Genomic DNA, 19,069 nt, shown 5'->3' with positions numbered 1-19,069 from the left:
TGATGTGCCTTCCTTTTGGCATGTTTATCCCTTTTGCCCTCTATTCGTGCCTCTTTGAATTCTGTAGCACTGCTGGTTACAGTTGACCTCCAGCTAGAACACTCAAGGGCCAGGGCTTCCCAGTTCTCGGTGTCTATACTACAGTTTTTAAGGTTGGCTTTGAGCCCATCTTTAAATCTCTTTTCCTGTATACCAACATTACGTTTCCCGTTCTTGAGTTGGGAGTATAGTAACTGCTTTGAGAGACGGTGATCAGGCATTCGGACAATGTGGCCATCCAGTGGAGTTGATAGCATAGGAGCATTGCTTCAATGCTGGCGGTCTTTGCTTCTTCCAGCATGTTGACATTTGTCTGCCTGCCTTCCCAAGAGGTTTGCAGGATTTTTCGGAGGCAACACTGATGGAATCATTCCAGGAGTTGAGTGTGACGTCTGTAGACACACTCAATTCGCAGGCGTATAACAGGGTTGGTAGGACAATAGCTTTATAAGCAAGCACCATGGTATCCCTATGGATGTCCCGATCCTCTCTGCTTCATTCGGAGAAATGCTGCACTCGCAGAGCTCAGATGATGTTGTATTTCAGCATCAATGTTGACTTTTGTGGTACTTAGTTAATGTTGATTTAAGTAAGTAAGTAAAGTGAGTGGAGCCAGTGTCAAAATTAGGCAACATCAGAACTCCCCCTCACCCCCCTTAGCCATCAGTCTTAAAACATAGCCTTCTTCACTATCAGCTAGTTACTATTAATGTCTATGGTGCAATGCATATGGGCTTTAATTGGAATTCGAGAGGAGCTATCCGTAATGTTTTGGAGATATGGGCCAGCACTTTGGACAGTTCTTTTAAAGCTAGGACTAAACTACCCTATTCATATCAGAGTCACCAGTTGCATCGCAGTGATGGCAGTGGGAGCTTTTTTGAGGGATAGTTGATTTTTGGGTGTGTGTGTGGGGGGGGGGGGTGAGATTTGAGAAGGAGATGAGAAAACTAACACACTATAGAATTATAGCAACATTATTCCACTTTAACTGCCATCGCAACATCTCATGGCATATCATTGGGGAAAGGCATTCGGAATTCTTAGCCAGAACTCCTCGGTGCCTCTAAACTACAAGTCCTGAGATTCCATGGGACGGAACCATGACATTTCATTCTGTAAGGTTCATAGCCTTCTGTTATTATTTTCTTTTTAAAACATCATTGAAGAGCATCAATAAGGAGAATCTAGAAAGTTGTAGTTTGGTGAGAGATATGTTTATAGGATTTTTTTTCGTGTCAGGAGTGACTTGAGAAATTGCAAGTTGCTTCTCGTGTGGAAAAAATTGGCCATCTGCAAGGACATTGCCCAGGGGATGCCTAGATGTTTTGGTGTTTTTACCATCCTTGTGGGAGGCTTCTCTCATGTCCCCGCCTGGAGCTGGAGCTGATAGAGGGAGCTCACTCGCACTCTCCCCAGGTTGGATTCAAACCAGCAACTTTCAGGTCAGCAACCCAACCTTCAAGTCATCAGTCCTGCCAGCACAAGGGTTTAACCCACTGCACCACCAGGTTTATAGGATGGAGGTCCCCCATCAGTACAGCATTTCTTTAAGTGTGCTTGCTTGGCCTTTGGTCTCGGTGGGTCTTGAATTACATAGAATTACATAGAATTGGATTACATGAGATGCCTCAATGTGATTTTTTTTTAAAAAAAATATAGTTTGAGAATAATAATGACTTCATATGACCAGATTGATCTCACCAGGGGAGAAAAGAGAATGACGAAATATGAGGAAGGAAGAAGAAGACACTGATGGTGCAGCGGATTAAACTGCTAAGCCATTGAACTTGCTGTCCAAAAGGTTGCCAGTTTGAATGTGGAGAGTGGGGTGAGCTCCCGCTGTTAGCCCCAGCTTTTGTCAACCAAGCAGTTCGAAAACATGCAAATATGAGTAGATCGATAGGTACCCATTCGGTGGGAAGCTAACTGCACAAAATGGTCATGGCGCCCACATGACCAATAAGGCGTCTACAGAAAACGCTGGCTCTTCAGCTTAGAAATGGAGATGAGCACTGGTCTCGACTAGACTTAATGTCAAGGGGAAACCTTTATCTTATGAGGACGAAGCTTAAAATCGGTATTTCTGTTCTCCCCACTTTAAAAAGAATAATCATAGAGTTGGAAGAGACCTCATGGGCCATCCAGTCCAACCCCATTCTGCCAAGAAGCAGAAAAATCTCATTCAAAGCACCCCAACAGATAGCCATCCAGCTTCTGTTTAAAAGCCTCCAAAGAAGGAGCCTCCACCTCACTCTGGGGCAGAGAGTTCCACCGCTGAACAGCTTTCACAGTTAGGAAGTTCTTCCTAAAGTTCAGGTGGAATCTCCTTTCCTATAGTTTGAAGGCGGACAAAAGAGGCGCCCAGACCAAGAAGTCTGTGGGTGGGAGCCAAAACTATAATACCAGGATGTGGGTAACAGGAAACAGAATGCATCAAAAGCAGCAGAGCAGGCAATGAGATAGATGTACATTATCAATAAAGAACTTTTGCCTGAAACCATCTATTAAACACAGATCAGCAAACACCCATATCCACAGATCATTGCACAAGCATGCACAAACTGGGACGTACTTATAACCCGATGCAAAGCAGCAGCAGCAACAACATATTTATTTATTTACAGTATTTATATTCCGCCCTTCTCACCCCGAAGGGGACTCAGGACGGATCACATTACACATATAAGGCAAACATTCAATGCCTTAACATAGAACAAAGACAAAGACAAACACGGGGCTCTGAGCGGGCCTCGAACTCATGACCTCTTGGTCAGAGTGATTTGTTGCACTGGCTGCAGCTGGTTGCTCAACAGCCTGCACCACAGCCCGGGCCTTGACACTATTACATCACTTGACACTATTACATCACTTGACACATAGTGTCAAGTGATGTAATAGCGTCAAGTGATGTAGCACTTGGATATAGCCACAACTGTGAAATAATTGCAAAAATTGGTAATTTTTCTAAAAGTGGAGTAAATATGCCACTTGTAGAAGACAAGGCTTGTGTTCTTTTTAAAATTCTATTCCAAGTGACAGTCAAAACAAAAACAGTTTCAGACCCCCTTGCAAAAACAAAAACAAAAACAAAAAAAACAGCTGGCTCCACTGATTATTAAATTTTTACAATTATTAATCTAACAATTAAGCCGAATTCATGTTGCATGCACATGTGCAGCGAGGGAGACAGACTGAAAACAGTAAACATAAGAACTATCTGTATTCTTAAAGAATTTGAGGGCCCTTCCACACAGCCCTATAACTGAGAATATCAAGACAGATAATCCACAATATCTGCTTTGAACTAGGTTATTTGAGTCCACACTACCATATAATCCAGTTCAAGTTGAATTTTATACAACTGTGTGGAAGGGCTTAAGACTAAAAGCAACACAACCAAAATGCATAAAGCAAATGTGTGCAGGAACAAACCATGAAAAAGCACACAGACTATAGTATCACAGTGCTCAAAAGCTCAGTATACAAAACACACACTTGAAGAATGCAAATACATAGATGCATAGCCTACAGTTGCCAATGAAATAAGGAATCTGATTCCTGTTTCTTTAACAGTTGTGTAGAAGGGGGAAATTCAGCAGGATTTGTTTCTTATACAAGGAATACCTGTGAAATTGTCTTGATAATAATAATAATAATAATAATAATAATAATAATAATAATAATAATAATTCCGAATCCAGACTGACAAAGTTCTGGAACACAACACACCAGATATCACAGTTGTGGAAAAGAAAAAGGTTTGGATCATTGATGTTGCCATCCCAGGTGACAGTCGCATTGACGAAAAACAACAAGAAAAACTCAGGACCTCAAGATTGAACTTCAAAGACTCTGGCAGAAACCAGTGCAAGTGGTCCCGGAGGTGATGTGTACACTGGGTGCCGTGCCAAAAGATCTCAGCTGGCATTTGGAAACAATAGACATTGACAAAATTACAATCTGCCAACTGCAAAAGGCCACCCTACTGGGATCTGCGCGCATCATCCGAAAATACATCACACATTCCTAGACACTTGGGAAGTGTTCGACTTGTGATTTTGTGATATGAAATCCAGCATATCTATCTTGTTTGCTGTGTCATAATAATAATAATAATAATAATAATAATAATAATAATAATAATAATAATAATAATATGTTCGACTTGTGATTCAGTGATATGTAATCCAGCATATATATCTCGTTTTCTGTGTCATACTCTGTCTTTGTGTCAATAATAATAAATCTTTATTTATACCTCGCCACCATCTCCCTGATGGAACTCAGGGCGGCTGACAACAATACATAAATATATACACAATGACATAAGTATAAAAACAAACAACGCACATAAAATCCTACTAATAAAAATGTAAGAATGATAAAATTATAAAATTATAAATTTCCTAAAACACAATAGCAGTCTACACAGCTATTAAAGGGATTCCTTATTTCACCAGACAATCCTAACTCAGACACACATATGCTTCAGTAATATCCCATTATAGGACGCTGGAGAACTAACCACAGAGGTGTTGAGGCCAGAGGCAATCGGCTCCCGTATCTCCCTGCACTTCACATTGGTTTCTCCACATGCGCTCACGCTTTTAATCACATTGTCCGGGTCAGTGGCCTCCTTGACATCAGAAAGCCCCTTGGCCCAAGCACAGGAGCTCACCAACCACATGAAGGTGAAAACAGCTGTCACCACAAAATCCTACAAATGGAGGAAAAGAGAGGTTCAGAGCATGATGGGCCTCTGCAAGAGAAACAACTGGGCACATGGGAACAGATCATTAGGACCCAGCAAACAACAATAACAACAAATTCAATCCATGCAGCCCAGTGATATTTAGTAGACCAGATCTTCTAGCAGGCCTACTAGTGGAGGATAGCATCATGTCTTTGAAGATGGAAAACTTGTGGGCTTTTTTGGACTTTTGGCATGCTGGCTAGGATATTTTACAAACTGTAATCTCCTCAACTTTGTCCCGGTGGCAAAGTGCGTTAAAGCACTGAGCTGCAGACCGAAAGGTCCCAGGTTCAAACCCCAAGAGTTGTGTGAGCGGCCGCTGTTAGCTCCAGCTTCTGCCAACCTAGCAGTTTGAAAACATGCCAAAGTGAGTAGATCAATAGGTACCGCTCTGGCGGGAAGGTAACGGCAGTCATGCCAGCAGTCATGCCAGCCACATGACCTTGGAGGTGTCTACGGACAACGCCGGCTCTTCGGCTTAGAAATGGAGATGAGCACCAACCCCCAGAGTCAGACATGACTGGACTTAACGTCAGGGGAAACCTTTACCTTTTTAATCTCCTCAACAAGAAACACATGCTTGTTTGTTTGTTTATATCCTAGCTTTCTCCTAGTTTATATGCCAGTGTAGACTAATATAATCCAGTTCATAGAATCATAGAATAGTAGAGTTGGAAGAGACCTCATGGGCCATCTAGTCCATCTAGGCCATCTAGTCCAACCCCCCGCTAAGAAGCAGGAAATCGCATTCAAAGCACCCCCGACAGATGGCCATCCAGCCTCTGCTTAAAAGCTTCCAAAGAAGGAGCCCCCGGACTGTGGTGGAGGCTCCTTCTTTGGAAGCTTTTAAGCAGAGGCTGGATGGCCATCTGTCGGGGGTGCTTTGAATGAGATTTCCTGCTTCTTAGCGGGGGGTTGGACTAGATGGCCCATGAGGTCTCTTCCAACTCTACTATTCTATGATTCTATGATTCAATGCAGATAATGTGGATCATCCGCTTTGATAATCTGGATTATATGGTAATGTAGAAGGGGCTCAAGTAGGTGATTAGACAAACCGCAAAGCACTGATGTATCCACAAAAGGTTTTCTTTTACAGGCCCTTTGTGGAAATTTGTTGTCTAGCCACAGTGGTTCAAAGCTAGTTTTGAACTGTATTAAATTATCAGTGTATACGGGGCCTCGGTTTTCTGCATTTTAAGTAAAATGTGAATAAAGGGAGAAAGTGGTAAAAGAGGGAAAAACTGGAGCAGTTTAAAAGCAGCTGAAAAAGTCGGACAACATGGGGTGCGTTGGGACTCTACCAGTCAAACTGAGACAATCAGAAGGTATGGACCTCCAGTAGGATCCCTCCATCCATCCTCTCATTGCTCTACTTATGCTGAGGATAATTAGGAGAGGGATCATAAAGCTGCCTGGCAGGTCATATGCCAATACTTATTTAATGTAGTGCTTAAATGGTCTCAGGTGATCCTGTCCTGTTTAGACTGTATCTAGCCCCGCTCGTTTTGCACTAGACTCACAATCATGGGGCCCTTGTTGTTCTCCCTGTATTTGTCCTGCATGAAGATGTAGACGACAATGGCAGCTAGAGAGTACAGGAAGGCAAAGACTGCGATGGTGACGAAAAATTCGGCGGAGGAGGAATAGTCTCCGATCAAGAAAACCTTCTCCTGTTCAGTCCCTTTACAGGCCGGGGCATCAAAATACACCTGGTGGAGCCTGGAAGAAGAAAGCCAGAGAAAGTAAGACATGGGGATCCTCCATTCCATTGCTCTATGTACTCTAGAATTGTTTTTACTTTAAATCTGCACCAAGGCAAAAAAAAGAGCTCAATTTTGCAATTTTGTATTGCTTTCAGAAGACAAGCAAGAGGATTATGAAAGTTATTCGGAGAGGTGTTCCATCCTTTCTTATAGTAAAAACTAGGATCAATCAGTGAAGATAATAATAATGAGGATGATAATGGGTTGCTGTGAGTTTTCCTGGCTGTATGGCCATGTTCCAGAAGCATTCTCTCCTGATGTTTCACCCATATCTATGGCAGGCATCCTCAGAGACTGTGAGGCCTGTTGGATACTAGACAAGTGTGGTTTATATACAGTAGAGTCTCACTTATCCAACATAAACGGGCCGGCAGAATGTTGGATAAGCAAATATGTTGGATAATAAGGAGGGATTAAGGAAAAGCCTATTAAACATCAAATTAGGTTATGATTTTACAAATTAAGCACCAAAACATGTTATACAACAAATTTGGCAGAAAAAGTAGTTCAATATGCAGTAATGCTATGTAGTAATTACTGTATTTACGAACTTAGAACCAAAATATCACGATGTATTGAAAACATTGACTACAAAAATGCGTTGGATAATCCAGAATGTTGGATAAGCGAGTGTTGGATAAGTGAGACTCTACTGTATCTGTGCAATGTTCAGAGTGGGAGAAAAAAACTCTTGTCTGCCTGAGGCAATTAGGCAGCTTGATTAGCATTGAGTGGCCTAGCAGCTGCAAAATCTGGCTGCTTCCTGTCTGAGGGAATCCTTTGTTGGGAGGTGTTAACTGGTCCTGATTGTTTTTTTGTCTGGAATTACCCTGTCTGTTGAGTGTTGTTCTTTATTTACTGTCCTGATTTTAAAGTTTTTAAATATTGGTAGCCAGATTTTGATCATTTTCATGGTTTCCTCCTTTCTGTTGAAATTGTCCACATGCTTGTGGATTTCAATGGCTTCTCTGTGTAGTCTGACATGGTGGTTGTTAGAGGGGTCCAGCATTTCTGTGTCCTTGGTTTCACAGCAGAGCACTTGATGAACCAACCTGGACACAGCATATTATTTGAGAACACAGAAATGCTGGACCTCTGGTCACCATAAGTTGAAACTGACTTGATAGCAAACAAAACCAGACTCTGTCTCCTATGGCATCTTTTTCTGCCCTTCTTTGTGAAGGTTACTATTTGGTCTTTTGGGGTTTTGTGATGGTTCCAGTTTTTGTCAAGAGACACTCTCTGCCCACCATTATTTTCTTGGCTTGCTTTACTCAATGGAGCAACCATATTTGGACTCAACTCACCGGAAGGGATATGCAAACTCCACCTCTATACTGAGATCACTCTCATTCTTGTTGGGGCATTCGACACTCAGGCAAAATTCTCCGGTGTAGCTGCCACATGTTGCAAATGCAAAGATGGAAAAGAACTGTGGGGGGAAATGAGAGAGAAAGGGATAAAATGTGAGTGTTCAAGGCAACACAGACACTATATAAGTGCATGGCTACAATCTTCAGATTGTTCTGAAAACCCTACACAAGTAGAGCCTCCATATATATGCTGCAGTGCTTTACCACTATTTAAGGATCATCACATTTCACACATTGAGCATTGCTTATCCAAAATATTCCAAAATCTAAACTTGCACATGTGGGTGGCTGAGATAGGCTGGATCTACACTGCCCTATATCTCAGGATATGATCTCAGATCATCTGCTTATCCCAGATTATCTAGCAGTGGATACTCATATAATCCAGTTCAATGCAGTTAATCTGGGATCAGATCCTGGGAAATAGGACAGTGTAGATCCAGCCATAGTACTACTTTTCCTTTCTGATAATTCAGTGTACACAAATGTGTTTTCAGGCACAACTTTATTTTAAAATATTGCTCAGAATTACTTTCAGGCTACAGATCGAATCTATATGTGAGACATTAATTAATTTTCTGTTTTGGCTTGGGTCTCATCTCTAAGATATTGCACAATGCAGAAACTTCTATAGGCAAATAAAGGTATTCTGAAAAATCCCAAATCCAAAATATTTCTGGCCCCCAAACATTTAGAATAAGGGGTATTCAATGTAAAGCATACACACACTTGCTAACCTGTGCAGGAAAGAGGTGGACAATGTAAGAAGACAGTTGCACACAGCATGCCTGAAAACAGTAACAAATACCAAGAAATGTATACATTTCATAAATGATTACAGTAGAGTCTTGCTTATCCAACATAAACAGTCCATTGGATAAGCGAAAATGTTGGATAATAAGGAGGGATTAAAGAAAAGCCTATTAAACGTCAAATTACGTTATGATTTTACAAATTAAGCATGAAAACATCATGTTTTACAACAAATCGACAGAAAAAGCCAGTTCAATACACGGTAACATTATGTAGTAATTACTGTATTTACTAATTTAGCACCGAAACATTGCAATGTATTGAAAACATTGAATACAAAAACATTGACTATTAAAAGGCAGACTGCGTTGGATAATACAGAACATTGGATAAGCGAAGGTTGGATAAGCAAGACAAAAATATAGTATGACCAGTGCTATTATGGAATGAGGGATTAAAGGAGGGGATCAAAGTACTGGGATTTCACTATTGGAGCTATGGATGGTTGAGAATGTTGGATTTGCATAGTAACAATATTTATGTATTTATTTACAGTATTTATGTTCCACTCTTCTCATCCCAAAGGGGGCTCAGGGCAGATCACAGAACATACATATGCAGCAAACATTCAATGCAGTGTATACACTGTCAAGACAAACAATTATACATAGATAGAGGTGTGTGTGTGTGTGTGTGTGTATGTATGTGTGTGTGTATATATATGGCTTTTCCCATCTTTGGCATCTTGTAGGCTTGTGCTCGATTCTGGCCAGGGGTGTGTGTGTGTCTGTCACTTCACCTCCCTTCCGAAGACCTTTGTTCGTAAACTTCCTGCTTATGGGTGTCTTAAAATACATCTCCGCTTTTAAGCAGTACCTATTTATCTACTCACATTTTGCTTTCAAACTGCTAGGTAGGTAGAAGTTGGGCTAAAGGCCAGGAGCTCACCTTGACCCGGGCTTTTAACTGTCAAACTTTTGGTTGACAAGATGAACTGCAGCTAATAGTTTAACCAGCTGTGCTAAAGCCCGGCACCCAATGCAAAAGAGATGGAAGTGAGCAGGTGTTTAATGGATAATTAAGACACCTTGACTTTACAAAAGATCTGGTGATAGTTGAAATGAAAACTGCTACAGCTGGTTTGCTGATATCCTTTACTCTCCTTGCTGAGATCAGTGATGATGAGAACCTGCTTTTGAAAATGTACCACTGCTCTATTCAAGCAAGATTTTTTTATCATTATATTTTTCAATGTTTATTCATTAAGTCACTTCTGAATCTTCATGACCTCATGGTCCAGCCCACGCCAGAGCTCCCTGTCAGATGTTGCCACCCCTAGCTCCTACAAGGTCAAGCCAGTCATTTCAAGGATACCATCCATCGACCTTGCCCTTGATCGACCCCTCTTCCTTTTTCCTTCTATTTTCCCCAGCATCATTCTCTTCTCCAAGCTTTCCTGTCTTCTCATTATGTGGCCAAAGTACTTTATCTTTGCCTCTAATATCCTTCCCTGCAGTGAGCAGCCGGGCATTATTTCCTGGAGGATGGACTGGTTGGATCTTCTTGCAGTCCAAGGCACTCTCAGGATTTTCCTCCAACACCACAGTTCAAATGTGTCTATCTTCCTTTGCTCAGCCTTCCTTATGGTCCAGCTCTCGCATCCATAGGTCACTATGGGGAATACCATTGCTTTGACTATGCGGAACTTCGTTGCCAGTGTGATGTCTCTGCTCTTCACTATTTTGTCAAGGTTGGCCATTGCTCTCCTCCCAAGAAGTAAACGTCTTCTGATTTCCTGGCTGCAGTCTGCATCTGCAGTGATCTTCGCGCCTAGAAATATAAAGTCTGTCACTGCCTCCATGTTTTCTCCCTCTATTTGCCAGTTATCAATAGGTGTAGTTACCATGATCGTGGTTTTCTTGACGTTTAACTGCAGCCCAGCTTTTGCACTTTCTTCTTTCACCTTGGTGATAAGGCTCCTCAGCTCCTCCTCACTTTCAGCCATCAGAGTGGTATCATCTGCATATCTAAGGTTGTTAATGTTTCTTCTAGCAATTGTAATTTCAGCCTTGGGTTCATCAAGCCCCGCACGTCGCATGATGTGTTCTGCGCACAAGTTGAATAGGGAGGGTGAAAGTAGGCAGCCCTGCCGCATTCTTTTCCCAATCGTTGTTCCGTGATTTGTTCTTACTGTGGCTACTTGGTCTTTATACAGATTTCTCAGGAGACAGACAAGGTGACTTGATATACCCATACCACCAAGAACTTGCCACAATTTATTATGATCCACACAGTCAAAGGCTTTAGAATAGTCAATAAAACAGAAATAGATGTTTTCTGAAACTCCCTACCTTCCTCCATTATCCAGCGGATATTGGCAATTTGGTCTCTTGTTCCTCTATCTTATCTAAAGCCAGCTTGTACATTTGGAAACTCTCGCTTCATGTATTGCTGGAGTCCACCTTGCAGGAATCCGCAGAGCTGGTGAACTTGCTGACCAAAAGGTCGGCGGTTTGAATCCGGGGGGCAGGGTGAGCTCTTGCTGTTAGCCCCAGCTTCTGCCAACCTTGCAGTTCGGAAACATGCAAATGTGAGTAGATCAACAGGTACTGATTTGGCGGGAAGGTAAGGCACTCCATGCAGTCATGCCGGTCACATAACCTTGGAGGCATCTATGGGCAATGCCGGCTCTTCGGCTTAGAAATAGAGATGCGCACCAACCCCCAGAGTGGGACACAATTGTACTTAATGCCAGGGGAAATCCTTGCAGGATCTTGAGCATTACCTTACTGACATGTGAAATAAGTGCCACTGTATGAAAGTTTGAGCATTCTTTAACTTTGGACAATGCTGGAGGTGTAAGACATGGCATGCTGTTTGATATTATAAATCTGGTATACATGTGGAAATGTTGTACACTTTGCGGTGAGAGGGAGAGGAGAGAGTTGTGAAAGGAATCAAGTTAATTCATTTCAGATCCTACTTCCTATTTTATGGAATAAAACTGGAGTTGGAAACAAGATTGTAACATACTAAATAGTTTCAACACATAAAATTGTTGCTGATTGGAAGAAGTAACATGATCTTGCTACAGTTAAAAAAGGGTTAGCAAAATGTGGCAGATTGCATTCATCTGTATGTTCATATACAGTAGAGTCTCGCTTATCCAATGTAAACGGGCCGGCAGAACGTTGGATAAGCGAATATGTTGGATAATAAGGAGAGATTAAGGGAAATCCTACTAAACAAATTAGGTTATGATTTTACAAATTAAGCACCAAAACATCATGTTATACAACAAATTTGACAGAAAAAGTAGTTCAATATGCAGTAATGCTATGTAGTAATTAATGTATTTACGAATTTAGCACCAAAATATCACGATGTATTGAAAACATTGACTACAAAAATGTGTTGGATAATCCAGAACATTGGATAAGCGAGTGTTGGATAAGTGAGACTCTACTGTATTATAAAAATGCAGGCTAATTGAAAATAGATTTTTTTAAAAATAATAATATTTAAAACCATATTTTTATCTTTGGGAAATTTTTAAGCATTTAATTAAACAGGAGTGTTAAAATCAATTCCTTAAATCTAATTGCTAACCCAACTAGAATAGAAACTGAATTGACGTAAGTGTTGATTTACCATTCTGCTATTGATTCAATGAGTTGGCTTTGCTCGGGGCTAGTAGTTGGATGTAGGTTGATAGAGACTGATTCAAATTTAGTCATACTGTACTAAAGTGGGTCTCTTTTCCTACTCTGTTCTATCTTACTAAGCATTATTGTCTTTTCCTGTGATGTCTTCTGATAGATAATATGGCCAAAAATACAACAGTCTCACTTTAGTCATCTTGGCTTCTAGGCTTCATTTGGTGTAGAACCCATTATTTTTCACTGTCCAGCTTTCACTGTCCCATTTATTTATCTTTTCAGCAGCCCACGGGATCGAATACTTTTTCTTCAGCATCTCATCTCAAATGAGTTCTATCTTTCAGTATTTTTGTGAGAAGACCGAGGCAAAGAAGACATTAAGTAGTTCTGCCTATTCCCTATCCCGTCAGCATCACTCCATCTGCTCCTCGTAGAGGCCCTATCGCCTCCTTGTTCTTCCTTTTCCTATCGACACAAGCAAAGAAGACCTTTTTGTTGTTTTTAATGTCCCTGGCAAGCCTGAGCTCATTTTGCTCTTTGACCTTGCAAACCTTTTCCCTACAGGAGTTGGTTATTCATTTGAATTCTTCTTTGGTGATTTCTCCGCTTCTCCACATTTTGTCCATGTCTCTTTTGAGTCTTAGCCCAGTGAGAAGTTCTTTGGACATCCATTCTGGCTTCTTTGCACTTGTCTTATTTTTTCCTCTTTGTTGGCAATGTTTGCATTTGCACCTTGAATATTTCACCTTTGAAAAACTCCCATCCATCCTCAACGTCCACAGAATGCTGCTCAGTATTTCCTTCATTTTTCAGAAGTCAGCTCTCCTAAAGTTCCAGCACTTTATTTCCATTCCTGTTCCTATAGTCTTGCGTTTGTACAAACCTTGCCCTTTCCCTTTGCAATTTTATTTGCAATATCTCACTTTTTGATATTTTGATGCTCATTGATGTATTGTATGCTGCTTTTATTCTGGGGTTTTAATTGCTTTTAATTATATTGTTGTTATGCATTTTATTTTATATCTTGTACACTTGTTCTTCAGGCTTGGTCCCCATGTAAGCCACCCCTAGTCCTGTCAGGAAGATGGTGGCAGTTATAAAAATAAAGTAGTAGTTGTAGTAGTAGTTGTTGTTGTTGTTTCAGCCTTCCTTTGTATTCCAACCTGCAGGAGCACATGGTCACCTGCTCCACTTCTACTGCATTGATCAGGTCCTCTGCGTTTGTTAGAATGAGATCAAGAGTAGCCGATCCCCTTGTTGCCTCTTCTACCTTCTGGACCATAAAATTATCTGCAAGGCAAGTGAGGAATTTGTTGGACTTTGTATTCTTGGCTGAGTTTGTTTTCCAGCAAATATCGGGATAGTTGAAATCACTCATGGCTACTACATCTCTTCTTTATGCCTGTTTGATCAACTGTTGACAGAAGGCTTCATCGAGTTCTTCATCCTGGCTCAGTGGTCTGTAGTAGACATCTACGACAAGACCTTTTTGAGTCTCGGTTCCCTTGATTTTTATCCAGATGCTTTCAAGCTGGTTTCCTGGATTGCAGTCTTGCATCTCTTCTGCGACATAACTGTTTTTGACATATAAGGCTACTCCCCCTCCTCTCCCCTTTGTTCTGTTTATGTGAAAGAGGTTTTAGCCTTTAATGGTTACATTCCAGTGATAGGAGTCATCCCACCAGGTTTCAGTGATGCCTATGACATTGTAAGTGTGGTGTTGTGCTAAAAGTTGGAGTTCATCTTATTTATTTCCCATGCTCTGTGCATTAGTGTAAAGACATGTAAGCCCCTGGGATCTTACCCTGGGCTGTTTATTTGAGTTTATTGTGATCTCGCTTCTTGGTCCTTGTTGTGTTTGTGCAACTCTCCATTTAGCCTTTTGGCAGTTCCCTGCAGTCGTGGATAACGTACTGTTCACAAGGCTGTTGTCCCTTTCCCCCGATGGACCTAGTTTAAAGTGTGCCTGATGAGGTTTGTGAGTAAAAAGGTGTTTTCCTACTTGTGTGAGATGCACCCCATCACTACCAGTAGGACATCCTCCTGGAAAAGTAGGCTATGGTTGATTAAGCCAAAGCGTTCCTCCTGACACCATTTTCTGAGCTGGTAATTGACCTGTACTATTTTTCTGGCCCTTGTAGGGCCTTGTAGTCTTACGACAGGGAGGAGGGATGAAAAGACCATGTGTACATTACACTGTTATAGCTTTGTTTTGAGAGCTCAAAAATCATTTGTGATCTTTTGAAAGGTATGCCTAGCAGTATCATTGCTTTCTGCATGAATCAGCATGAGAGGGGAAGCATGATGGGGCTTGAGGAGCCTGGTGAGCCTCTGAGTGACATGGTGTATTTTTGCCCCCAGGAGGCAGCATATTTCTTGAGCCAAGCCATCCTGTCTGGAAATGACAGCTTTGGTTCCTCCAAGGAGGGACTTGCCTACTACCAAGACCTGTTTCCTTTCAGGATTGACAGGGCCCTCTTTGTGTAAGGCAGTGTGTAGGTCCCCTGAAAAGTGTCCCTAAAAGTGTTAATAAATTAAATAGGTGTGTGGCCCTGTGTGTATGCTTCTTGGCAGGGGGTTGGACTGGATGGCCCATGAGGTCTCTTCCAACTCTACTATTCTATGATTCTATGATTCTATATACTCTGTGTGTGTACGAATTAATTATTGATGGTAATATAGATTCACATCCATTTAATTAATGATGGCAATATATATATATATATATATATATATATATATATATATATGCTCATTTAATTATTGATGGCTATATATATGTACACACACACAAGCAGCCATACAGCCATTTAATTATGGATGGTTTTATATATACATATATATGCTCAATTATTTATTGATAATAATATATGCATTTAATTATGGATACACACACACAGACACACACACAGACATATATATATACACACACACACACATATCTATAATTAAGTTGGGCATATATATAAATATATATAGAGAGAGCCATCACTTAGGAGCCCCCGGTGGCACAGTGGGTTAAACTGCTGAGCTGCTGAATTTGCTGACCAAAAGGTTGGCGGTTCGAATCCGGGGAACAGAGTGAGCTCCCGCTGTTAGCCCCAGCTTCTGCCAACTTAGCAGTTCGAAAACATGTAAATGTGAGTAGATCAATAGGTACCACTCTGGCGGGAAGATAACGGTGCTCCATGCAGTCATGCCGGCCACATGATCTAGGAGGTGTCTACAGACAATGCTGGCTCTTCAGCTTAGAAATGGAAATGAGCACCAACTCCCTGAGTTGGACACGACTAGACCTAACGTCAGGGGAAAACCTTTACCTTCACCTATATTGCCATCAATAATAAAATGACTATGTTCCCATCATGAATTAATGGAGATACACACACACACATACACGTTATATGTATATTACTGTCTGTAATTAATTGGACATATATACAGTATGTATGTATGTATGTTTGTATGTATATGTGCATACACACACACACACACACACACACAAAACTATCAATAATTAAATGGGTAAATATCTATAGTTATCCAGAATCAAATGGGCATATAGCTACCATATTTTCTCGATTCGAATGCTCCCCCTTTTTGGCTAAAATATCTTCCCAAAGTTAGGGTGCACATTGGATTTGCGTAATATGGTAATCCTAGTGCTGAGCCGGGGTCCCTGGTGGCACAGTGTGTTAAAGCACTGAGCTGCTGAACCTGCAGACCAAAAGGTCCCAGGTTCAAATCCCGGGAGCGGAATGAGCGCCCGCTGTTAGCCCCAGCTCCTGCCAACCTAGCAGTTCGAAAACATGCCAATGTGAGTAGATCAATAGGTACCGCACCGGCGGGAAGGTAATGGAGCTCCATGCAGTCATGTTGGCCACTTGACCTTGGAGGTGTCTACGGACAACGCCGGCTCTTCGGCTTAGAAATGGAGATGAGCACTAACTCCCATTGTCGGTCATGACTGGACTTAACGTCAGGGGAAACCTTTACCTTTACCTAGTGCTGAGCCAAAGCAAAAAAGGAAGCTATTTGAGGAGTGGCACCTGGAGCTCCTATTTAAGGGACTTTGTCTCTAATTTAATTGCCATGGCTCAATGCTCCACAATGCTGGGATTTGTAATTTGGTGCATTCTTTGGCGGCCCCCATAATCCCACACTACAGCCTCTATGACCCCATAGGGGCAGTTAAAGTGGATTAATTCCACAGCACTGATGTACCCCAAGCTTTTATTTTCCATTGTTGGAAGCTTTGGTGTTCTAACACTTTTATTTTTAAAGAAGGAATTCTAAGCAAGCAGCCACTGTAATGCGCACCTTTTTTTTTTTGGCCAAATTACAAAGAGTACACTTTTTGCTGCTGCACATTACATTCAGCAGCAAATCCTTTTTTTGGGTTTCAGGGTTTTGAAAATTGAGGTGCGCATTAGATTCGATGGCGCATTAGACTCGAGTAAACATGGTAAACATATAATTATGGATAGATATATTAAATGGGCATATACTCATAATTAAAGGAGTGCTGCATTCCATTCCATTATAAATACATTGATGTCATCATTGATGGTGTAACGAAGTGTGATTTTTTTATTTACAGATGCCATGTTTAACTGTGTTTTAAAAAGGGTTAATATTTCAGTTACTCTGCTCTCATGAGTGCTTGCCATGGAGAAGTAGGCGGAGCCAACTACGTTTAGCTGAAGAGAGCAGAATTTGGAGGGAAACTCAGTCTGTGGTCAGAGAACCACAGGGAAGGTTGATTTTAGAGTCTGGGCTCTGTTGAAGCTCAGGGAAGGCTGATCCTAAGTTAGGGAATCAGGGAGACTCAATTGGTCATTTTGAGTCAATTTAAAATAAGTTTGGTGACTTATTTTAAGGAAGTCTGTAATCGGATGAATTACAGTGAAGACTGATTCTCAGAGAATCAGGGAGGCTCAAGTGCTTTTTTGAGTCAATTTAAAATAAGTTTGGTGACTTATTTTAAGGTAACCTGTTTCCAGATAAGGACTAGAGAGATGGGCCGAAACTAACAAAATGAAGTTCAACAGGGACAAATGCAAGATACTTCACTTCGGCAAAAAAAATGGAAATCAAAGATACAGAATGGGGGACGCCTGGCTTGACAGCAGTGTGTGCGAAAAAGACCTTGGAGTCCTCGTGGACAACAAGTTAAACATGAGCCAACAATGTGATGCAGCAGCTAAAAAAGCCAATGGGATTCTGGCCTGCATCAATAGGGGAATAGCGTCTAGATCCAGGGAAGTTATGCTCCCCCTCTATTCTGCCTTGGTCAGACCACACCTGGAATACTGTGTCCAATTTTGGGCACCGCAGTTGAAGGGAGATGTTGACAAGCTGGAAAGCGTCCAGAGGAGGGCGACTAAAATGATCAAGGGTCTGGAGAACAAGCCCTATGAGGAGCGGCTTAAAGAGCTGGGCATGTTTAGCCTGCAGAAGAGAAGGCTGAGAGGAGACATGATAGCCATGTACAAATACGTGAAGGGAAGTCATAGGGAGGAGGGAACAAGCTTGTTTTATGCTGCCCTGCAGACTAGGACATGGAACAATGTCTTCAAACTACAGGAAAGGAGATTCCACCTGAACATCAGGAAGAACTTCCTCACTGTGAGGGCTGTTTGGCAGTGGAACTCTCTCCCCCGGGCCATGGTGGAGGTTCCTTCTTTGGAGGCTTTTAAGCAGAGGCTGGATGGCCATCTGTAGGGGGTGCTTTGAATGCGATTTCCTGCTTCTTAGCAGGGGGTTGGACTGGATGGCCCATGAGGTCTCTTCTAACTCTACTATTCTATGATTCTATGATTCTATGAACAGATAGGCTGTGATTGTAATTCACAGGGTGACTGCAGGTTAGAGAGAAAGAAGTGGCATTTAAAGTTTGAAACACCTCAGTATAGCATTGCAACTGTCAATCAAAGTGCCTCTAAGTGAGAATTGTAACCATTAAGCTTGTGCCTGAATAAACGTGTTACTGTTCTTTTTAACATCTCAGTCTCTGAAATCTATATTACCATCAAAAGCAAACAAAAAAGAAGAAAAATAGCCAGTGGCTACATCTTCTATACTGGTGGCAAGAGTTGATAATCCCCTTAACATCTGGTGGCCGCATTATAAACATCTTTACCTCTGGTGGCAGCTTTTAAATAAAACATCTTTAATAAATGGTGGCAGCGGATATAAAATATATAATAATAACATCTTTGCAAATTGGCGGTGGGATTAAAAAGTTTTTCCCCTGCCTAGAAGAGCCTCAGTCATTCTTAGCTCTTTACAAATTTAAAAGGATTCCCCACTGCCTGAGTTCTTCACAAATTGGTGGCAGAGGTGGGATTTAAAAGGATTCCCCCCTGCCTGAGTTCTTCACAATGGCAGACACACAGGGCTCTTCTTTCAGCCCTGCTTTCCCCGGGGCCTCCGGCAGGGGGTGCTGGGGGGACCTCTTGGGCTGGGCCACTCTTTCTTAATCCCATGCCAGGCTGGGGAAGCAGAAGGATTTGGGTTCATGGTCATCTCTGCGGATCAGCAGAGAAACCCACAGCGCCAGGAGAGGTATTTTTAGAGCAGAGGCTGAGCTGGGCAGAGAGGGAGACCAGAAGAGGAGGAGGAGAGCAAGCTTCTTTCTCTCTCTCTCCCCCCCTCCCTCTCCTTTTAATCTCCTTCCCTCCCTCCCTGGCTGAGCAGGACTAGATATAATATTAACCCGGC

General features: G+C 41.8%; 1 protein-coding gene across 1 annotated transcript in view; it reads right to left on the bottom strand.

Annotated features, from left to right (window-relative positions):
• Positions 1-19,069, bottom strand: part of syp (synaptophysin) — a 59,189-nt gene that overhangs the window by 14,881 nt on the left and 25,239 nt on the right. The window contains exons 3-5 of the mRNA XM_062971238.1: positions 7,869-7,993; positions 6,319-6,517; positions 4,568-4,759 (exon numbers count right to left, since the gene is read on the bottom strand). Of these exons, the coding sequence (XP_062827308.1) occupies positions 4,568-4,759; positions 6,319-6,517; positions 7,869-7,993 (516 nt within the window). The remainder of the gene's footprint in view (positions 1-4,567; positions 4,760-6,318; positions 6,518-7,868; positions 7,994-19,069) is intronic.

This window comes from Anolis carolinensis, chromosome 2, assembly GCF_035594765.1.
Source record: "Anolis carolinensis isolate JA03-04 chromosome 2, rAnoCar3.1.pri, whole genome shotgun sequence".
NCBI lineage: Eukaryota > Metazoa > Chordata > Lepidosauria > Squamata > Dactyloidae > Anolis > Anolis carolinensis.
The sequence above is the reverse complement of the archived record's forward strand: the minus strand, read 5'-3'. Positions and strand labels throughout refer to the sequence as shown.